This window comes from Linepithema humile, chromosome 2, assembly GCF_040581485.1.
Source record: "Linepithema humile isolate Giens D197 chromosome 2, Lhum_UNIL_v1.0, whole genome shotgun sequence".
Classification (NCBI taxonomy): domain Eukaryota; kingdom Metazoa; phylum Arthropoda; class Insecta; order Hymenoptera; family Formicidae; genus Linepithema; species Linepithema humile.
In genome coordinates this window covers 34,914,555-34,938,896 of record NC_090129.1, presented here as the reverse complement: position 1 = coordinate 34,938,896, position 24,342 = coordinate 34,914,555, and the positions used below count along the sequence as shown (strand labels likewise).

The 24,342-nt window shown below is 36.0% G+C and overlaps 2 protein-coding genes across 4 annotated transcripts in view; one reads left to right on the top strand and one right to left on the bottom strand.

The window, feature by feature from the left end:
* On the bottom strand, nucleotides 1–22,652 carry LOC105676465 (Trehalose transporter 1-1). Of its 3 annotated transcripts, none has more exons than XM_012374376.2 (7): nucleotides 22,207–22,652; nucleotides 8,690–9,136; nucleotides 5,620–5,745; nucleotides 3,425–3,548; nucleotides 3,070–3,243; nucleotides 2,440–2,819; nucleotides 1–2,302 (listed from the first exon to the last, which is right to left on the bottom strand). In XM_012374376.2, the coding sequence occupies exons 1-7, from the start codon at nucleotides 22,276–22,278 to the stop codon at nucleotides 1,721–1,723; spliced, it is 1,905 nt and encodes a 634-aa protein (XP_012229799.1). In that variant the 5' UTR covers nucleotides 22,279–22,652; the 3' UTR covers nucleotides 1–1,720. The 3 variants fall into 3 exon arrangements, with proteins under 3 accessions (XP_012229799.1, XP_067206047.1, XP_012229809.1); XM_067349946.1 differs by lacking the exon at nucleotides 22,207–22,652 and adding an exon at nucleotides 16,733–16,786; XM_012374386.2 differs by lacking the exons at nucleotides 8,690–9,136; nucleotides 22,207–22,652 and adding an exon at nucleotides 6,605–6,964.
* The window catches only part of Roc2 (Regulator of cullins 2), a 40,941-nt gene that overhangs the window by 2,281 nt on the left and 14,318 nt on the right, over nucleotides 1–24,342 (top strand). The gene's annotated exons all lie outside the window — the stretch shown is intronic.

The following is a 24,342-nucleotide window of genomic DNA, read 5'->3' as shown; positions in this document are numbered from 1 at the left end:
TTGATGATAAAAATATATATTTACAATTTAGGCAATACAAATCAATTTTTGTCGATATTTTGAATTTAGCCATGAAAGTCTATCGATGAACTATTTCCGATTACATAATTTGACCGATAACACTCGTCTGATATTAGCAGTTTTATCTTAATTTTTGAACATAGGCATTTCGACAAGCTTTACATTCGTCTGAGGTTCTCCTCTTACGCTACTAATTTCCTAACAACTCGACTACAACTATAATTCCTACTCTTTTCAACTCGTTCAGAAAATAAAAATATATATATCTTCTATTTAAAATTATCACTTTTTATGTATATACATTTAGAATCGTATTCACATCCCACATTGATACAGTCCGATTGCGCGTATCATTCATTTAACAAGAAGATTATACGCGATCTGATAGACTGAATCATATCATCTTTGCCTAGGATCAATTTTTTCGATGTTGATCAGCTTAAATCATAGTTCGATCAGCTCTCTGCGTCTTTTTAAATTTCTATATTTCCAAAGAGGAAGAGACATTAGAAAAATAATTGCCGAGCTACGATTAAAGTTAACCATCTTGATTTTGGAATATATGTACATTAATTATCCTAATGGTGCAAACCTCCGGCTATTTACAAACAGTGGCTCTATCATGAAGAGGGTGCATAGGAACGCGATTGATCTTAAGCTTATCATCGCGCGGGAAGTTCACCCTTGCTTCGAAGACCGACGTATAATACGTAAATATATAAGTACATATTACGCGTGTTTCTGAAATTCAAAGTATACGTGACGATCTATCTCCGCACAAAATTACGTATACCACAGCCTAAGACTGTGTGCACTTAAAAAAAAAGAAAAAAAATCGCGCGATTCACACGTGCACACCTCCCGATGATGCAATATTAACTTGAGGTAGACCCTGTAGAATTGTCGAATAATAAAAACAATCGCAATTATACATCTAGTCAACAGCTGATAGTCACATATCGTATCATTTCCCCGCTAGGAACGTATTTTTGCCTCGTAATTAATTAGTCTTAAAGTACGTATTAAGGTTTCGCAAATTGGACGCCTGACAAGGTTGGCACTATCGTTGGCTCTTTTCCCCATATTAGATATGAATAAATAGAAACGGAATCTTGCTGCACTTACGTTTCATCTGGATAATTAAAGAAGCAAGCGAATGAAGATGTGTCGCATTTTCGATAAAAATATAATAATCGATATAAAACTGTCAACTTGAATATTCAGTCGAAAAAATTATTTTAACGAATTACTAAAAAATTTCTCATGATTATAAAAAAATTACTAAAGTTTTCAATTGATAAAACTTTTCACATCCAGTTACAGCTCTTCAATATAATATCTAATTAAAGAAAGTACGGGTCTTTCGGAAAAGATTCGCTTTTGTCCCTCCGCATTTCCGGATATAGTTGAATGATAATTGTACTCGTTATTGATTACAAGCGAATCTTGCAAGAATGAGCTGAAAATTTTGTAAGAGCAAGATAGGAAAAGGGGAGAGAGCAAGTACTCTTCCTCTTTATGCAGAAGAGAGAAATATACCTTCATATCTAATTTCCCTTTAAGGGAAAACGTATCTATAAGGGAATTTATCCCTTAAAATAACACCGTAACCGCAAGTCTCACTTCTCGGTCGCGTGAGATTTCTCGAAGAGAAATCGCGATTTCTTGAAGAAAATCGCGATCGGACGTTCGATGGCGGCTAGCACGCCATCGGCATCGGCTTCATGTTGGCGACCGAGCTCATTCTTCTAGTTCGGCCTGTGAACCTCTTCTCGATTTCCTCGAGCGACCTACCGCTCGTTTCTGGTACGCTGACGACCACGAAGACGAAACCTACCGCGATAATGGAGCCGAACAGCCAGAAGGTACCGTGCGCGCCGATCAGCGCTATGACATCCTCGAAGGTTTTCGTTACGATGAAGGTGCACATCCAGTTGAAGCCGGTCGCGATACTCGCGGCCGAACCGCGGATCTTGGCCGGCAGAATCTCGCCCATCATCAACCAGGGAATGGGTCCGAAGCCTAGCGAGAAACCCACAACATACACGATCAGACTGACCAGCGGCAGCCAGCCGAACGACGTCACGTCCATGCCCATCGATTTGACGTAGAAGAATCCGCCGAGGGCGAAGAGCGTGACAGCCATTGATACACCGCTTATATACAACAGCATCTTCCTGCCCAACTTGTCGATCACGGACGCGGCGACGAAGGTGGATATAAAGTTCACGATGCCGATGATGATGGTGGAAAGATTTTCGTCGATCGTGCTGCCGGCATCCTGAAAACGAGAATGTCGTCCATTGATTAGATGAAAATTCGGAAATTTATCGACACTGCCGCTGCGCATTTCGTCAACGTGTTTAAAAGATATCAAATTTTAAAGGCGATGGAGAATACTAATTAATTGATACGTACCTGGAATATTTGCACCGTGTAGAATATTACTGCATTGATGCCGGACATTTGTTGGAACAGCATCAATCCCAGGGAAATAAGAAGCGGCTTCAGATTGTTGCGCTTCATCAATTCCGATATCGTACCTTGGGAATCGTTTCGCTCGCTCTCCATGTGCAATTTCTCGATCATACTCAATTCCTCGGTGATGTCCGTTTCCTTACCGCGCAGCCACTGCAGTGCCTTTCGCGACTTTTTCGTCTTCCCCTTCGAGATGTACCACCTTGGCGTCTCCGGGATCATGAACATCAGAATCAAGAATGGTATGGGCAAGCTCGCGCCTACCAGCGCCAAATTTCTCCAATCCAGATACATGCCCAACGTGAAGCATAATAATATTCCTGTGAACGAAAGATCTTTAAATTCTCGCGGAATAATAATTTATAAATGAGAGTGGGGTGAAATATATGCTGCACACGAATGAATAATATTTAACCAATTGAACAAATATCATCTTAATTTTGTTATCTTGTTATCTGTTTGATATCCGGATTAATCAGGAACAAATATAATATTTAATATTTATTCGTTATATGTACAATACACGCACAGCAAACACTCGCGCGTTTATTTGACAGTTAAATCACTTACCGGTATTACCGAAGGCAGTGGGCATCAAGCCAAGAGTACCGCGTACTTCTGTCTGTATTGTTTCGCCTAAGTACACGGGTAGCGCTAAAGAAGCAACACCTACGCCGAATCCGCATAACGCGCGTCCAACTAGCACCATCGGGACGTTCTCAGCCAACGCGATTAAAAGCCATGCTGTAACAGAATCGTATCGCCATGTAATTCATTGTCAGTTTACTATTTATACGCAATTCATAACAATAACTTTGCACAATCGATTTAAAACGTTATCTTAATATATTAGAGCTTTGTTACATCTTACATTATTACTATATTTTATTAATATTTTGTAATACATATTTCGCGATAATTTTACCTCCGATAAATGGAAACGCCGTAGCAAGTATCGTATTTCTTCTTCCGATGTATTCGATGCATGGTCCTCCAGCAATACCACCGAAAAGTGCACTCAGCGGCATAAGCGATCCAATCCACATACCCTGCAATATTAATTTAGAATATGATATATTTCCCAAAAAAGACTTCAGTCATATAAAATCAATCTCTTCTCAAAAAAATTTGCTAGCATTTATTGTATGTTTCTGATTCTTAACATTAATTACGAAAATTTTATTATGTATTAATATATTAAATATTTTATTATTTTTTATTAAATTTCTCTTGGAGTAAAGTTTGCTTAAAATTAATTGAAATATTTCCAAACAAAATGCCAATGTAAAAGTTTAATATTTTAATGCCGTAGTTATAAAATCTTTTTTCTTAGATGTAAAATATTCTTTATAATTCACAGAATACTTATTAAATGCTGATAACTATGCAGAAAGGCAACTCAGTAAAAATTAAGGTCGATTGTTGGTAGTCTTTGTGATCATTTAAATTCATCTTTTGAATTACAAACATATGCCAGAGTAATCCTGACATAGTTTTTTTACTGAAGGTTCTTCGAATACAAATAAGGTCGGGAAGCCGGAGAATGTCAAGGAAAACAATCGCGAAAGACGATCATCGATCATTTTGGTTGCTCATTCGGTCGGTTGTGTCGCGCGTTTTAATCAAGTCACCGCACGTAGAGTTACGAAATCTATCTCGCGCTTGATTAAGTAACGAAATGTAGAATAATTGGTATAATAATTGCTATTACAACATAAACTTTAATGGGCATTTCATAGTACTCCCTATTCGCGATAATTTAAATAATAAATTTTAAAACGTAATACAAAAATAATAATAAATAATTATTTAAACTATTTTATAAAATTATAAAAAAATTTTTATATAAAATATAATTTATATAAAATATAAAATATAATTTAAAATTTAGAAAAATAATTTAGAATTATTAGAGAATATTCTTAATACATAAAAAATTATTTTTTTATAATATAATATTAGTGAAATGTATGTACTTCTTTTTGAATAATTATTTCAACATGTTCAAACAATCAAAAATTTGATTTCTATTTCTATTTTTCTCTCTTTATATTTATTATTAAAAAAAATATATATAATATATATCTCGAAGTTAAATTTGAGACGTGACTCGTTTAAAGCTTGATGCCTTTGCTCGCTTCTGAACGCGCGCGTATGCGGAAGCGTGTTATTCACGTTCGCGCACGTATTTAGAATTAATTTCCGACTTCGTGACGGGCCTTTACGACAAAGTCGGTGTGTCCGACACAATAGCCAATCGCCTTCGCGGCCACTGAGGCACAACGGCTCCTTAACTAATACGATTGCAATCAGGTCATCGTGCCCCTGACCACATGCCAATGACGCACTTGAGGTTAAACCTTTTAATCATCCATTGACCCTTCGAATAACGAAGGTCGTACCTTTACATATGTTTGCGAAGATCGCGATAATTTCCATTTGACGCATTATGCTATTTATCAGCCGTATTGCTTTAACTTCCACTTGGACTACTACAATGTGCCGTCAATAAACAATTCTTTTTTATTTTTCTTTGACATCATAAATTTCATTAAGATGTCTTTAAACCGACCATTTAAATTGGGCGCGATCGTAACATTCATTCGTGACTTTAATAGACGCGGTAAAAGAAGTAAAGTGTTATATGTACACATACAACTTTAGATATGTAATAATAAGATATCATGGATAGAATGAGACAAGTCTCTTCAGTCAGAAGATATAAGTAAATATGAAATGTGTAGAAAAAAATTCGTTGATTCCACAAAGATACGAGCCGCGAATACGCTATCGTATGTATGGGCTCGCGTGTAATCGGCAGACGTTCAAACAAACGTGCTCGGATGCTTTATGAATCTCACAACCTTTATATTCTGCTCATGTTCGACAGGATCAAGTCCTCGTGCGGTTTCACGGTCAGATACACGAGATTGCGATGTATTATCCGGGCACGTTTGTGGAAATTGCTTCTCTTTAAATAGCCTTCGCACATTTACAATAGCATATTCAATGGATAAGACGATGACGCGGTATACGACGCAGGTGTCTTCATGATTTTCACAATCGGACAGTAGTTAATAAAGTGAACCATAAAAATGTCAGCAGTTGTATTATAATTACCATTTGCTTGCTGACTTCGAAGCTCGCGGTGGCATTATCACGCATAGACACTAATCCCGGCGATGTGTAGGAACTTGCATAACCAATCACCATCGAACCCAGCGACACGGATAATGCGGCCAATATCTGAAAACAAACAAAAAAACCCAGTTAAATTTATGGAATGTGTAGAATGTGAATTTTTAGATTCTTTAAATATATTTAATAATGTTGAAAATTGTGATTGTAAAATCAGCGTAAAGTATGTAAAGATGCGAATTATAAATCGATAGTAGAATATATTTTCTGTCTCCAGTCGCTGTTTACTTATATAGAATCTATATTGCGATATCGAAGAATATCGAGATCAACTTATTGATTTATTTGATCAATTGTAGGATTTGCGTCATTGAAATTATATTAAAAATCTTGCGATTCACGATCGCATTGGAAATGTCATTTTAGCAAATTTATGATTTTTCGCGAAAAAAGAAATAAAAAAATATAGGATAAATTTTTTTTCATTGATTGCATAGTTTTCGAGAAAAATTATTTTCAATATAAAAGTAACTTGCGTTTATTTGGCTATAATATTATCGATTAGAATATAGTTTTTGCAACAATTAGCTGCGAGCGTTACCGCAAATACTTGTTTCACGAAATCAATTAAAACGAAATCAATGAAACTAATAATGATCCGCTCGTTACTTTAATATTTAAAACTTTTCAAAAAACTGTGTAACCAGCCGAAAAAAATTATTCTATATTTTTTTAAGTAGGAAATAATTTCCAAGCACTGCGTATTGCACAACGATCCGTAATTTCTCTCTCTCTTTCCGTGAGATTTGAGCTTCAAATAAAACTTTCAATTATTGGAGCATTTTTTAGAACACAGAACGTTTAGTACTTTTCACACAAACTTTCGTGAAGTAGAAAAGTTAAAAAAAAAAAAAAATCTTCAACGATTTTAGAGAAAATAAAATTTTTATCTAAATAGGCTTTCTACCTGAGATAACGTGCATTTGGCTGCCGGCGCGTTTTCCGGCAGCTGAATGTTTACATGAGTGTCTGCTCGCAGGAGAATCTTCATGATTGCGAATAAGTCGAAAAAGGTAACTGATCAGATTGTAACAACGCACGATTGTAAGAAAAAAAAATCGAATAACTAAAACCCCCTTCGACGATCGAACCTCGTCAGGATAGAGACTTATTCTCCCGCGTCAAGCGACTATCAGTCGCGATCACGACTTCGATACCGACTCGATTTAATTGGTGATCAATGATCTGCGTATCGATTTCACACTGACGCGAATGGAAGTTTTTGGTGTCACGGTGTAATATAAGCTATTGATACTCGTGGACCGCGCCGGGTGGTTCACGTCTTATATAGGGAGCGATGCTGGGGGCCGGCCATCCCTTCCCCTCACACGTCGATCCATCCTTCAGAATAGATTATTATACTCCGACGTATGTGATGATCAGCACATACGTCAATTTATTCGCGCCTTTCCAAAGCGATACGCTCCAATTCCGCACTTAGGGTAGAATGGAGGGGAGGACGAATACACACGTCTTTGCGTAATTAAATGTTTTGGAGCACCTTTGAAACTCGAAAGAACAGTCTTTCGACATGAAAAGTATGATATCATTAAAACTTTAGATATTTTGTAACACGATGTTATCAAGGATTGTATTGCAAAACGTATTTTTTTATATCCCGAAAAATTTACATCACTTCGCCGTTTGCTAACAAAATAACGGCGAGAAAGTACATTCGCATTTTGCTGTCTTTATAGAATATCACGGATTAAATATAACGGTGCAAAATCATATCAGATATTAGAAACAGAATATTTAAGAACAAATAACTTTTACGATTCGAAGTAAACGTCGAATGCCCCAATGTAGCTCTAATATAAAGGTATTTTTTGTCTTTATGCTCGTCACTTTACTTATGAATTTAAACGTTTAAACCGTATCATTTTATCTCGATTATCCGTGTAATTAATGCCGATACGTAATATTCGTATTGATAGCTCATTAAGTCATTTTAATAAGAGAACTAGACAAATGCAGCCACACTTGCTTTTAATATCTAACGAAGATATGCGTTTGATAACAAAGGATGATTTTGTACATGAATATTCACTGCTTCGCGGCGTAGAATATTATTTCATCGAGCTAAATTTAGCCACTTAATATTTTTTCTTATATTTTTTAAGGAATATTAAATTAATTATATAAACACATAAACAATTATAAGTATTTAAATACACATTCTAATTAATACAATTTCTAATACACATGCAAAGATATAAAAAACAAATTTTGAACACAATTAATTTAAGGAGATAAAACTGTGAAGTTTTATCGTTTCAAAAATTTATTTTTGCACGAAGAGTTGCTAGTGATAAAAACCTTTGATAGCTGAATAGTTGAAAAACGTTTGTAACAAGAATTCTCATTATTAAAGAGATTGGTATCTCTTTAATGGATACCAATTACAGCCAGTGAATTGCTATTGCATCGCATACGACTTTGCATCTTTTTTTCAATATCTAAAATTGATTTTATTTTATTTTATTGAGGGAGATGAAAATTTGCGGTTCAGTTATAATAAATAATTTATGAGCGACGCCCGTGGAGCCATCAGCTATGAACGTCAATGTCAAAACGAGAACAATGCAGACTTTAGCGTTATGCAAGCTATTATGCAAGATATATTCGTTATAGGGCTGCGTCTGCTCTCCATTTGTTCTCTCTTGTTCTTGCGCAATTATTCTTGTTCAGATCATTTTGATCCGCGTAACACGCGTGCAGATAGCGCGCGATGATTAGACTGAATGCACATTGACAGAAAAAAATTGTTTAATTGTTTCGAACGTTATAAATATAACGAAATAGCTAATTTAAAATTTTAATTAATTATCTTGATTAGTAATATTATATACTATCATCAGCATAAGAATTTTTTGCTCAATGTGAAAACATAATCAATTCTGAATTGATTCAAGAATCCACTCCCTAAAATCCTATGCATAAAATATACGAAAACTATTAGATCGCGATTAGAAAAATATTAGAAATTCACCTGGGTAGTAAATCGCATCGGAGACGGCTTGGGTTCCTTTTGGAATTCTGTGTGTCGGATGGATTCCTGCGGGTCCTTGGGCGGTTTCACGTCCTCGGCATCCATGGAGATCTTGATGTCCGGTTTCTGCTCGTTCGATAGAAGCGGATCGAGCTGCTTGTAATCGACGTCCTGGCCTTTGTCTAGTGGATTGTAAATCCGCGATCCGTTTAGGGCTTTTTGATGATTGTTTCTCAAATTTTCGGCATAGTAATGGTTGGATGTCTTGCTGTTGTCGCCAGAGAAGTATTTTTTCTCGACGATGAGAGCGGTTTGGCTGTTGAATGGACTGGTACTCGCCACGAGGGTAGTGTTTGACGAACAGTCCAAAGTTGTCCCCGAACCGGAAGGTGAAGGTCTGATAATCGGGGACACCTTCGTGTAATATTTGGGGAGAACGCTGCGCTCCTGAAATATAGAATTATGACTCGTTTAATATAGATAGACGGATGTTAGGCAAATTTTACGTTTTTCAAGTTTGCATAAGTCGAAGCTGCAAAATGCTCATTCAAACAGGTGGAAGTATTGATATGTATTGGCATGTATTGACGAAAAAGATTTTTTTAGGAGAAAGCAATTGTGTGATGGTAGAATATTAATTCAGAATATATATTTTTCACTTTTATTTTTTAAAAATTTTATTGTGGAAGAATACAACTGCAATTAATTTAAAATTAGGAAAATTACACAAGACTTTCTCGGATATTAAGCTTTTTACAAAAAAAATATATTAGATATATTTTGTAATAATGATTAAAAATACGCGAGTTGAAACCGGAAAAAGCCGGAAGAGAGGAGCCTAACTGGACATTACCGGACTTGAACTGTTTGCTCTCTCTCTTTTTGCGATAAAGTTCCGCGCGTAGCAAATAGCCTAACAAGGGAATCTCAAGCAGAAAACAACAATTTGCTCCGAGAATTATAAGAAGACTCAAATTAAACTTCCAAAATCAAAGTTTCGAAATTTATTTCTGAATAACATTTGATAATTAGAATGTTTGATAATTAGAATTCTTTTTTCTCTTTTTCGTGTTACTGTTCAGAAAATACTTTAATTATAGAAAATTGGAAAATATAATAAAATTGATTATATAAGATATTAATATGATCGACAAGGAAAATTTTTTTACGGAAGTATCAGAAAAGTTAATTGCTTCACTTATTAAAAAATATATCACATTTTAAAATATGCAATTGTTAAGAATATTTAGATTGCATATTATTTATAATAATTTTAAAAAAAGATTTATAGAAAATTGTAAAGAAAAATTGTAAAAATCTTTCTGTGCTTCTACGAAGTTTTATCTTTTAAGATGTAATTGCTTCAATCTCACTAAACCACTTGTATTTCATTGTAATTCCTGAAATCACTAATTATAAGCAAAAGTAAAACGCAATCTCGCTCATCAAAGACGAAATTGTTGTCCAAAAGACTAATTTGATGAAATGCACTCGTGGATTAGAATTATACACTCAAAGAACATCAGATATAAAATTGAAAATGGTAATGAAAGTAGATAAAAGCGATGCAAAAGCAAATAAGATATATAAAATCGCGTTACCGTCACTAAGGAACAAACGTCTGTTTACTTGCTTCGCTGTTTACTTAAAAGGTTGAAACATCAAAGTTGGACTACTTATACTGTGTCCGTTTATCAGAAATCGCGTTAAAAGTACATTAGAGGGGAGAAGAAAATCACATATAGAGGGTGATTTATGCGTATTGACGATCAACGCAACAGAGAAAGAAATAAAGAACGTGACGATTATCAAATCCGCCAATAACAAAAAGCCAGTAGTAGGGAATAAAGCTGTGATGGTGTCCCGGAGATTAGATGACTTTTTATCCTTAAAGATTGATAACCTGCCTTGAACTTCATTACTAAGCAATTGCGAATAACTCGCGACATTTGTGTGTGTATTTTCTCTCGTTACACAGAACATTACGTGATGAGAGAGCTTTCCTCATCGAAAACCGATCGAAATTATCATATTTTAAAATAATGAGCAATCATACAACCCACAATCTAAAATTTAGCAATTTACAAACTTATCCGATCTAATTGATTTTCGAAAATAAAGATTTTTGCACATTAATTTTTTAATATTTTTTTCTCATATTTTAAAATTTATTTATCTTGCACTCTCACAAGAGAGTTTGCTTTTTCGCGGACAATTTAGTGCAATATGAAGTGACTCTAACTTCAACCATTCTAACGCTAAGATTGCTTGTAAATCAAGTAATCCAAATAAAGATGAATTTTACGTGATGTTTGTATCGATTTAGCGGTAGGTCAAGGGTTAGATCATGGTATAATGCCATTAATTTCTGGAGGTAACTTAAATGAGTTGCCGAAATATGTTGTTAAAGGCCAAATAGCTAGTAAGCCAGCGCTTAATGATTTATAACTCTCATACTCTTGTATATTAAAAAGGTATGTCAGAGATTATCATAAATTGCATTTTTCTCTATACAATTTTCTCATAAGATAATGAAAAGAGGAAATCGAAGATTTATATAAAATTATTCTAATTATGTCTTTTTTTCTTTATTATCTTTATACTCGATAAACATTTTAATCATAAATTCAGAAAAATATTTATATCAATTAAAATTTAATTCTGAAGTAATTTAAAGTGAATGTTGATACACTATTAAAGTGCAGAATTATATAAACTATATAAACAGTTACATCGATAGTAATCTCTTATTTCGGCATTTAAACTTTGCATTTTTAAATACAAATATTTACATAAAAAATTAATTATAATGTAATATTAATTAATTTTCTCAATGTTATCTTTTTCACGGGAACATTCTTTTTACATTCATAATTGTGCTCGTGTCGAGTACAATTATGTAACAAATTAACTTGCAACTGATAAAAAGTCGCAAATCTTCTTATCATTTCGCACCAATGTGAAACTTTGAGTTTTAGCGTAATTCTGTTTTCGCGTATTTTATCGCAAAACTGAGAATAAGTCGGTATGATAAAATCAATTAAATAGACACCCAAAGCTGATTTGTATTTCTTCTATTAGAAACAAGGTGTTATTAAATTTTACGGCATTCAGCTCGAAGGCTGGACGTTGTAGCGGAACATTGCGTCGAGCAAGAAACAAATATAAAAATCGTTCTAGAAGCGAATTTCCATGTTTAGTTAGCGTGAAATATAAATCATCCTTTGTGTAGGCGCGTGAGAGCGATGCTCTTTTCATCATGTTAGTGTAACTATTGTGTCGAAAAATCGTCTGTTTATCCCGCTGTCATCACGTGTCTCTAACGTGGGATATAAAGTTCATATCATACACGTTATGATATGAACTCTGACGTTTCGGCGGAAAACCATTTGACGTAATGTCGGATTATACACAAAAGTTTTGATATATTTATTTATCAACTTGCGAAAAACGATTGACGAATTATATCGTCTGTTATTACGTAAAACAGATAATTTGCAGTATTGCATTCTTTAGATTTTTTCTACGGTCAGTATGGAAGGTTTTATATTGAATGTTTGATATTTCTTACATAAAAACATTTACGATTTTTTTTAACTGAAAATAATCTAAACACACCGTTGTCACGGACGTAAAAAAATCAATAATGTAATTCTTTCAATGAGCCATCTGATATTTCCTTATCTGATATTTCCTTATCTGTTCGTTTAGAAAGGAAAAAATTATTCTAAAGCTATATTAAATTTGGAAAATAGGTCGCGTAATTCAATTATCACATTAGGATAATGTATCTAGTTTAATGGAGTGTTCTTGACCTTTGACGCGGTATTATGGTTTTCTATCTCGACTATTAGTCAACCATTAGAGACACACTCTAACGGACTTCCGTAACAATGGCGATATTTAGGACGATTTTTGCGTTTGTCCGGAATTTTCTCTTTTATTTCTCTCAAAAGTTATTTATCTCGCAATAGTAAAAATAAGAAATAATAGCCACTTATGATGAAAACATTTTATAGTAGTGTTTTCTTAATTAGAAATTTTTTATTGGCTTAAAACAAAAAAATTGATTTTTGTTAATTAACCGATTTAAAAAAAAATAAAATAGCAAACTTAACAAGGGAAGCATGAAAAAGCAATGTACGACCACCCTGTATATAATTAACAACATTTTTCTGCGGAAATTGAAAATAGTAGTTAACTAATATATCGTATATATACGTGAGTTTTGTAGGCACTTTTCTGGGCATGTTTAGTGTCCCACAAATTCATACGTAATTTCAATCGCGATATGGTCGATCGATTAAGTCAACTGCAGTATGGCCACTCGACTTTGACTGTTGACCAAGGGATAATGTTGTCGAAAAACACTTCCGTGTTAAATATCAGCTGAAGTTTTTTCACGCATGATTTCGCCAAACATAACGTAGGCGTTCGAATTGAAAAAAATTAGAGATAACGCTTTTGCGCATTAAACTTCAGCAATTTTAGATAGACAAAACTCGCGATTCGCATAATCTGTTTGATTTTTACGTCCACTCTTTAGCGATCACAGAATTAGAAAAAATGTGTCCCATCCCGAACGTGTAACTCCACCACATAATCCTCGTCACGCGATCAAACACTGATCTGCGTTACAAAATAAAAGGAACGTTTCGCAACATGAAATGTATTGTTACATCACGTCATATTACTTCGAATATAATTGAACTGTGAACATGATAACTGAATTGCAAAAATTGATCGCTGCCACATTAGATCGCATTTTGAAGCATCAAAAACAGCGTCGACGTGCATACGTAACTTTGCTCGACATAAAATTTGTTATATTGAGTGTTGCAGAAATACATGCTGCAAATTTCATTTTTGATGTTTTTGGCTACACAGTTTCCCAAAGATTCGATTGCCCGCCAAATTTATCTGACTTCCTAATGTTTTCGCACGCTTTTGTGAACATGTATATTTATTTCCCATTTCTCATTCGCATATCAATTAACAATTAAAGATTTGAAATCAAAGCTGATACATCAATATAATCAGAAACAGCCCTATGAAAACAATAAAAAAGGTGCATACAGAGATCTGTTCTATCGGTGTTGGACATTGACATGCCGTTTCATGCAGTTGACAGAAAATCATTCGAACAATGCAAAATGTAAAAATCGGCACTTTCTCTCAAACTTTATTTAGATAGCTTTGTGTTGTTCGAACATCTTTCCTAGATTCAGTGATTTCCGGATGACGACGGCGGAAAATTTTCCGAGTAACCTTGAACGCGAGTCTTCAACTATGTTACGCAAGGTACTCCCGATAGTTCGCGAAATTAGATCGCTCATTTCTTTCTAAATCAGTCGTGCAGCCCACGCGAAATATTTTTAGTGCTTCCCAATGCAGAGCTTTTCGTTCAAGCGATGCTATTTCTGTACTCTTATGGACGCTTGCCAGAGGGTACGTTCTTGTTCGAGTGGATGCTTCACCATTTTCTTCGTGGTGCAACAATGTGCATTTTCTCCTCGCGCTAACAACGCTGAAGCGATACGTTGTCTCTTCTTATTCGGGGTTCGCAGCATTAGAGTTTGTCGGGATAATTATGGCTTTGTCGTAATTGTGATATGTTTGTTGCGACAGTAATTCTTGGTAATAAAAACAGCAATTAAATTAAATTATTGAAGCATAATGATTCATTCATAAATTAATTTTTATCATAAAGTAATTTTTATCATCAAGTCATTGCAAACTAATAATTCTGTTATCAGAAAACTATCACAACTATCGATGTCACATTATAACTCAATTATTACGCTAATTAATCATGTTTTATTATTTGTAGACCGATTTTAGCACCGTCGCGATTCTGGAAACAAAAGCAGTTACAACCAGTAATTTCTGATTACCAAATAAAACATGTCAAATTCAATTTCCGAATTAACAGACTATGAATAGTCACAAAACTGTGCTAAATTTTTAGAATGAGAATGAAACTTGTAATCACAGCTGTATTTTTAATAAGCAAATTTGCGTCAAGTCTATTGTACATAAATGCGAAAATTAATTTTAGACTCATTATTGCCAGACAAGATTTGTCAATATTAAATCCATGTCACTGTCACATGTGTACCATCTTTTCGATTTGCCACGATCGTTTACTTTCGAACATAAAAAAACGTGATCATCGGTTTTAAAATCTTTTAATCTGCAATAATAATTTTTTTATTTACAACTTAAAAACATCCTGTTTGTCATCAACGAAATTCAATTTATAGCTTCTTTATAAAAAACATTTTGTATTACTGTTGCAGTCTGTCACGATATTAGATTAAATGTTTCTAAAATCTTTGAAATTAATACACAACAACAGTGTAACAATTAATAATTAACATTATTCATTATTCACTATTTATCAATTAACAACTCCATAAAATATCATCTTTTAATGAGAATACAGCTTGTAATTACAGCTGCATATTTGGAGATAAGTGGATTTGCGTTAAATCCATCAGGAGTATCGATGCAAATATTAATTTGAAACTCGTGGATAATAAATAAACTCAGACAAGATTTTTATTAAAGATCAATATTAAAATGTTACACCGAGCACGTGTACACTAACTGTGAATCTCATGATCAATTTTTGGAATTCATAAATAATGAATGAAAATAGGATAAGAATTATCAATATCAAACGCGACAGGTGTAAATTATCTTTGTTTGCTAACGATGACCACTTATCTCTAAATATATCATTTGAAGTTGTTGTTGGTGAAAAGTTGTTTATTAATTATTCAGAGGTTTTTTTTTTTATTAGAAACGATAATAATTTATCAAAATTTGATTATTATTGTTATATATAGCGTGTTACACTGCTACTATTACATTTATGACCGCTTTTCCGGAAATCGCGGTTCCGTCTTTAATCTGGCACGCACATGACAGTCGTGATGCGAGCACGTGCTACGTGAATAGAAAAGCGTGGGAGTGAAGTACGCAGCGTGCGCTATGAAATTACATTGAACACTCTCTCACGTCATCGTCACGTCGTCGAGTCGAGACGCACTTGTGTCTCGAAAATGAGTCAAATGTTAAGAAAAGATAAAAATCCTAAAATGACTTTCAATTTCAATCGAATTGCGAGATATTGGCATATCTGTTACATATTTAATAAAATAATTGTATAATTAAATGCGACTTTCTATGAATAAGGAAATATTCAACGGTAATTTGAACCGAAAACTTTATATTTGAAGAAACAATATCACGTATTAATGTTTATTTCAACATTTTGTGAACTATTGCTTGTTATAACAAGAAATTGCTCTGTTAGCTGTAATTCTTATAAAACGAAGAATAAAATTTTCCTTTAGAAATGATAGAAAATCTAACAATTTATGAAATTTCGATCAAAAGATTGATATTAAAGATTTATATTTAATTAATTTTCTCATAACTTTTGTATGAAACAATTTGCAACGTTAATATGTTTACTGTCGAACTCAATTAAACATATTTACACATCTTTATTCGGATTTTAATTTGCGTAAAGATCGCAATCTTAAGCAATCAAGATTCTTTTACGGCGTAGTTTAGATGTCATTGGCAAATAAAAGGTGTTTCGACCCGACGATGTCCTAAAATAACTCGTTAAAGAAAATTGTAGGGAAACGAATGTAACGAGCAACAAGAGCCGAGATCGGAGTTTCAACGCGATATCGTGCCGCGCGGACGAGATCTTTATTTTTGCTCCATTGATGAACCCTTTCATCGACTCCTACATATTAAAGATCGCAATACAAAATATACTCTAATTTGGTATAACAGCGTAAATTAACTGATTCTCATATCTTAAACAAGTGTTAAAGTACTCATTCAAATATTATATCGATCAATATTAAACGTCTAGTTTCACTTTTGTTCCGCACAATCGATTTCCTCGTCCGCATGACGCAATTACGTGTAGTAATTCTTCCTTTTGGCATTTAAAGAGTAAAATCACGCTCTACGCATTCCAAAGTTGTCTTAGAGATTTTAGAGCAATAGTGGACGTACCGGCGGCGTGGACACCCGCGGTGGCCCTTGCTGATGCATTTTAGCGCTGCGTCCGTGACAATTAACGCAGAGATAAGTCGACTGCAGTTCTCACGTCTTCCTGGCCGAAATATATTATTTCACGCGAGGCGATGTGGGGAGGTGGTGGTGAAAACAACTAGATGATGATAGTGCGATCATTATCTCGACTGTCATTATTCGCGATATATGACCGGCGTTATCGAGACGCGCAAATCCTATTTCCTATTGCTTTGGAAAGTATTCGTATACGTGGAATTATAGTTCACGTGGAGTTGCGATGCAATTCATCCGTGCACGGTATGACCGTGCGCAAAATGACCCAAACAAGTATCTCCGAGCGATCGAAAAAGAACATCTTGTTCAATAAAAATGGATGTTCGATCGCGTATCGCAAATACCAGAATACCTGCGGTATATATAACATGTTGCAGATAGTTTTAATATTTGTAGAATATGTAATCGGGTCATTTTACGTGTAAGTTACTCTATGAAGAATGGAAGAATGTGAACCACAAGTCGATAGAAAATCTAACAATTTGTGAATATTTCGATCAAAAGATTGATATTAAAGACTTATATTTAATTAATTTTCTCATAATAACTTGTTTGAAACAATTTGCAACGTTAATAATATGTTTAATGTCGAACTCAATCAAACATATTATAGATTGATAGGTTGATAATATGAAACGTCAATTTCATAAATTATTTAATTTCTCTCTCTTTCTCTCCCTTTCTCTTGGCACATTGTTTATTTTTGAAAACGTAATTAACGAATTGTAATTGCCGAATTATTATTAACTACTTTGCTTTATGCTGAGAGACGAAGTACGTTTATCTCCAAAATATTTTGAAAAAAAAAAATTATTATCATCGTTCTTTAGCGATATTGAAATTATTACATTTATGCGTTTATCGTTGCGAAAGAATGTCGTGTCACAGTTCTTTTATTTTACATTATATTGATTTTACATTGTATCGACTTTTAAATGCTCTGATTTCATTGAGTAATTAGGTATTTTGCTAACATGCTCGAATTCGCATTAGACTCTTTCACGTGGAACAGCAACCCGTTTTACATGCAAGTAGAATGTTCAACTCGCCTTCAGCGCCCGTCTAGTTAGTGTCGATCAATCGACAAGAACGGATATGATTGTGTCGAATATGCTTGTAGTAACGCCAAGTCGGTAATAAGGCAAACCATCGAATTTGTTCGATTGACCGTCGATTGGTTTGTGCGAAGCTTAATTAAAGAATTCCGATATTACGTTTCTTACTGCGCGATGTCTTTGTTTTATTGTTTTGCGTCTGTGATTTGTGTGGATAAACATTTATTATATTTCAAATATGTATTTACACATAATTATTATATCCTTTTTTCATTCGTCAACTTATTTGAATCAAGGAAAGTACCGCTTCCAAGTTTCTTTGAAATCAAGTTATCATTATTTTGCGATGTTATATAAAAAAAATTAAATTTTTTTCCAATGTTTAGATATAATTATATAAATATTTACAGATAAAACTCTGAAGAAAAGAAAGAGTGTGATGAACTAATGGTCCGTTATATAAATTCTTCATTCTAGAAAACAAAGATTTGTCGAATTCGTCATTGCTTATTGAAGAATAAATATTATGAGAAAATTAGAATTTCAAAAATCAATAGTTTACAACATCTGCATATTGTTGTACTTTCTGCATTCACTCGATTTCTTCGATTCTGACTTGGCCTGCAGTAAATGCATTATAGTTTTAACAACATTCGGCTTGAATGTTGCTTTTCAAGCAAGCGAATATTTATATGCACGTCTGTCTCTATATTTTATCATCCACAGTGAGATATCTGCGGCTATTTTCCGGTCGTCCTTGATATTTCAGATATATTGGCGCGCAGTTGTAGTATAGATCGCGAAGCGAAATGAAATTTGCCTGTGGTGTAATGTTAACTTAATTCTTGTCTACCTTGAGTCGCAAGTATCGGTCGATAGTATAGTGGCGATCCGATACACCGTTGAAAGTCGATAATGTTTTATAGCCAGCTATCTGTCGATTCGCACCGCACCTCGTGAAGCACGGGAACGGGATCCGAACAGTTTCGTGAGTTAATGATAAAGTCGGATTTTCATCGTCAAATGGTTTATTGATGTTTTTTGTTAGCGTTACAAATGTATGAGATGAAAAAATGAGAAAAATTCGAAAAGAGTATCGATATTAATATTTTCTTGTTTCTTTTTTTTTAAGCAATAATTTATTATCGACGCTTCCATCATATGGAGATGCGTCGGAAAAAAGAACAAAAAGTAATGTACTTTTTCCAATTTTTTTTCTATCTTTTAGAATTTAGTTAATTTTTATTCAATAATATGAAAAGAAATTTCGTAATAGTAACTCATGCTTACGTATATTATTGCATTCTACTAATTCTGAGTCACTAAATCAATCATAAAAAATTTATGATTTGTTTGTTATCGTAAGGCAGATAAAAGAGTGAAAAATGATGTAGTAAGAAATGAAAAATGCAAAAATCAAATTTTTCAGGAATGTAACTGCAATATCTATTGCTATCGATACTTCTTTTCCGGTATAAATACATGGATTCGTTTCTTCCGATAAGTATAGTATCGATATTTTTCTCTCGATACTGTATCCTTAGGTAGATAAGCACCGAGCCATCTGGAAGGTGATCTATGAACATAATGACAGATTATTTAATCCCAAAAGAGAGTTCGAGATCTTTCCGATGAACGATGATCGTTCTGCGAAATTTCAACCTGATGCTGCAATAACAAGAACAGATCTGGGCAATTATTATTTACAGTACAAAATAACAAGTCATATTTTAAATTTCTCTCATTTTAGTCGTGACGGCAACGTAGAAAGATAATATTATTCATAACTACTTTGACTTGTGTTATCTCGATAAATGATTCCAAAAACAATTTTTATTTAGTTTATTGTTTCAATAACAAAATCTTAATTAAATTGATAGTTAATTAATTTATTATATCGTTACTTCATTACTTTTAATAATTTGATTAAAAGTAAGAAAGTATTTTGCAAGATTATTTAATAGATAGATTGATTAAAATATAAAAATAAGATAAACAATTTGTTGACCAAAAAAATCAAATAACAAAATGTGTGTGATTAAAAAGTTTTATTAAATAGTTTTTACTCATCCAAATAAATTAATCTGTTTAAAAATAATTACGCTAATCGAATAAAATAAAAGTTCAAAATAAAGCCCAGGACTGGTCAATAGTTTTGATTGATTTCGCTTTGAATTAATTATTCCACAGGAGCATTTCTCGGGAATGAAACAAAATTTAATTTGATAGGTTTGCGTTTACCCTTGATGAAATGTGATAACTCGTCGGCGCGCAATGTGATACCGCTTATTTTTAAACCGTATGTACAGGATGTTCGCGATTTTAGATGTGGTTAATGTGGGCGAACGTATTTCCCGATTCAATCATGAAATTTGCTGCAAGAATAAACATTTCTCTCGCTTTAAATTGAGATGTGTCACGAGTATATATTTATCACAAATATCAGATATGCGACAAATATGTTGTGAATAAATAAAACTACTAAATACATTTTTTTCAACATTGCTCCACTTTCCTTGTTTCTTATCTTTTCTAAAATCAAGTACTTGCGCATCGCTCAACTACGCTTTCGGAAATTTCCGCGTTTGTTCATTATGTACCAACAGAAGTGCATATCGCGCGTTCTGTATAAACAGCCCAATGAATGTACAACGATAATCGTCACCGCGATTACGTCCGGTATCATTTCGAGGACGCAACATTAATGTGGTGCCAATCAGCTGTGTGTATATTTTATTTTTGTATTTTTACTTCACGAGTTCGCTCACTTTTGCATAATATCGTTGTACGTATGATAATCGGACATTTTCTTATCTCTGCCAAAATACAACTTTTGTTTTTCGAATAAACAATATGTGACCGTTCTGTGTTCGGCCTTATACCTGGTGCGCGCGCATGCCGATCGATATTTCCACGAGGCTGCTACGTAAAGAACGTCATCCATGGCGACCAGTGAAAATCGCGACTCGCGAAATAATCGGCATGGAATTCCGAATGACCAGGTTTTGACTGATCTCACTGCTGAGGCTTCGGACGAAACGCGACTTCGAAGTCTCGAAGTGGCGTGACCTTTAAAGCCGGGGATCGAAACTGGTATAATTTCGGTAAATCTAGCTTTTGATGCTAAAGGCATCATCCGAGGATGATCTCTTACGTTGCCTCGTGCCGAACAGATGTACTCCTCCGTGTTTACAGCCTCGAAAGTCGGAGTCAGCGAAATTAGATCGGCTTCCATTTCTAGTTTTTACACCTATCCGCGTTGTTCTTCTCAATTTCATAGCAGCATAAAATTTTGTAGACAATATTGTTATCTGTTTTTTTTTTTTTAAGGAGTTTAACGCTGCTTTAAGATTGATTCGAATGATACGTAAAATTTCAACGGTTTTTTATTTGCAAAAGCACGTTAATGTTAGCGCGATGTCGTGATCGAAAGAATCGTGAGGCCATGACTTTGCGAGCCAACATGCGATTCCCGCTCGTTAAATATAGATCCTTCGAAGCCGTAGTCGGGAATTGCAGGCACGAAACAATAAGAACATCGAAGAACGATGAAAAGAAATCGCATCGATAGAGAATGTACGAATCGTTGAACGGAATAATTATGTAAATCAATCGTAATAATTGAAATTCAGTGCGACAGCTTTAATGTGTTATTACATTAGAATTGCAAAATTTTCGTAACTGTAATTGTAATTTAGCGATTATATTGATTTGACATACTTTCACATTTGATAAACTATATTCCTATGTTTCTTATAGTGAGAAAATGATCTATATACAATATCTACGTAATGAAAAATCCAACGATTCGTAATCAGCGAATTGCGAACTAAAGAGGGAACGGAAAGTCCGTAGACAATGTCATGACTTGGGAAGAGGGAAGGGAAGCAAAAAGAGAAAGAGAGAGAGAAAGAGGTAAGAATATAGAGAGAAAAAAAAGGACAAGCCGGGAAAAGAGAGTTTGCGGCCGGAAAGTCGCGAAAAAACGTGTCGTAAAGGCGGCAGACGCTTGCTGCCAGTGCAGTGGAAATTTCCAGAAGTCTAAGGGTGGGGAAGGTATGAAGGAGGAGATGGAGAACGGGAAAGAGAAAGAGAGAGAGAGAGAGAGTGAGTGAGTGAGTGAGTGAGTGAGTGAGTCAGTGAATCAATGAGCGAGTGAGTGAGAGGGTGACCGTCAGGCGCCGAGGCGAGGAGAAGGACGGGGGGTGTGCGGAACCAGCAGCCGGCTCCTGCCGGGGAAACCAGACGCGGCTGTCGCGAAGAGAAATCTAGGAGAATGGAGTGACACACACACACACACACACACACACATACAGAGGCATACAATTTTGCGATGAGTCTTACCTTTTTCTTCGCGAAGGGCGCCAGGCACAGGGGCCATGGCTGCATCATCTGTCTTCTTTGCGAGTTCGGCATCCTGTCAGCGTGTAGGGGGGAAGGGGCTCGACGATGACTGGGGGTAACGACGACGACGACGACGACGGCGGCGGTGTCGGCTACACGTTGTTCTCACTCTTTCTCTCTCGTGTCTCGCGACACGTGTCGGGATTTCTGTACAGCGCGCTGCGCGTCCTCGTCCGCTGGCGCGACGTGATGCCCGGTTAGGTTATCGGCCGCTTATCTCGCAGCGAAGCAGCGTTACTTCCGCTTGGCGAGCCCCTCGCGGGCGACGCCGATGAAACGCGGCGGCCAGGGTAGGTCGCCGCGGCTCTTCTCTCGTCGTTGCGCGGCCGGCGCTTGCAGTGCGCTTCGGTCGGCCGGCGAATGCGTGCGTAGGTGGTTAACGAAGGTAGCGTAACGTGCGTAATGTGCGTGCGTGCTCTGCTTATGTACGTATGTGCGAGCGTGCGTCGTGCTACGTGCTCTCGTTTGTCTCGTTGTTCCGCGCGCGCGTACGTCACTGGCCGATCACACGTGGTTCTGTTATGACAGCGGGTCTCTATCTCTCTCTCTCTCTCTCTTTCTCTCTCGGCGCCGGTGACAGAATGACAGTTGGACGACGCAGTACGCCGTTGTCTTCACCTCGTCGTTCCTCCTCCTCGTCAGATAGCGAATGCGGTCGATTCGGTCGTGCTTTCTCCCTAGTGCGCTTTTGATCGATCGCGTTCAATACGCTGTATGTGCGCCGCCGTATACGCTGCTTCGCGTGCGTGCGTACGTGTGTGCGGGTGCGTGCATGCGTTGCACTGGGTGAGAGTGCGTTTGGTCGGACCGTCGGTGCCGGTGTGTGCGGATGTGTGCTTACGCACCCTCGAGATGCGATGCGGGAAACGATCGGGGCCTAAATGACGTCTTTAGCCCGTCTGCGTGATTGGCGGCCACCTTCGCCGCACCCACTCCACACGTCGGGCTCTCTCGGTGTTGCGGATGTATAGTTATCGGCTCGCTCCTGCTGTTCTCGCCTACGAATTCGCAGTTTAAAGATTTCCGCTACGAAGAAACGCAGCGATGATTCGCTCGCGTTTTTTTTTCTCCTCGCCAATTACGACCCTTTCGTCCGTACGTTTCGCTGAGCGTGTCCGCTCTGGCTGATCCTCGGCGACGTGATGCCTTGCTGTGCCAGCGCGATCTCGTGACAACGTCGCCAAAATTCCTGGCGATCCGCCGATCGAGACCGAGTTCAAGAATCTCTTGACTTATCCTCCACGTGTCCTTTTTTTTCTGTCCTTCTCCGCAATAGATTTGTTGTCGTTTGCACCTCGTGTCGATGCTTATCGCCTCGTCTTATCGCTTCGTCTTATCGCTGTGTGTTCTTAAAACTCGATTGACATGGAAAAAAGTCTGGTGTTACGTGTTACGTGTGTTTGGGGAACTTTGCTAATCGGTTCGGGGGGTTGTCTCTTTTATATATAAGCCGCAGCGGGCATAAGCGTCCCCTCTTCTTCTGGGTCGCGTGTTCGTGGTAGGGATGGTAGTGGTAGAGCGCGCCGCGACGCCACTCGAAACGGCGCGGCGGGACGGGGCTGTGCCCGTGCCGCCGGTGTATGCGCGAAATTATCACAGAGATTGGTGAGACCACGCGGTGTTACACACGGCGAGAATATGAAAGATAACGAGCGGTTGAACGCTGTGCCGGTTGCATCAGCGTCATCTAACCGGTTAGATATTAGATTAATTCCTTCTATTTTTACATTTCTTTAACTTGTCGGAAGACGCTAATGGCCAGCTAAAATTATCTAGGATATATTTTATTTGTATAGTGAATGAGTTTTCGCCAACTCTCCTGCAGAGAGCGAACTCAGAGATATGTGTACTTTTATGTTGGATGCGAATTGATCATTAAATTTTTATGTATTTTTCCGAACTTTGCCTCCCGTGGTTCTCCGTGTAATCTCTAAGCTTTATTTCATTATTTATTTTTTATATTCTCTTTTTTTCTTCAATTTGTAAATTTTTTTATTTTTTTTTTATTGCTTTCAGGCTTTATAAACTCTCTTGGGAGTTACTTGATCAGTGATCGCAAATATGTCTAACTATTGA

Bases quoted from the DNA above. Each gene is read 5' to 3' on its own strand.
- LOC105676465 (XM_012374376.2), bottom strand. From the start codon at position 22,278: ATGCCGAACTCGCAAAGAAGACAGATGATGCAGCCATGGCCCCTGTGC. The intron at 3,244-3,424 runs GTAAAATTATCG...ATTCTGTTACAG, and splicing joins GGCGTTTCCATTTATCGGAG to CATGGCTTTTAATCGCGTTG. The intron at 2,303-2,439 runs GTACGTATCAAT...TCTCGTTTTCAG, and splicing joins ACACGGTGCAAATATTCCAG to GATGCCGGCAGCACGATCGA.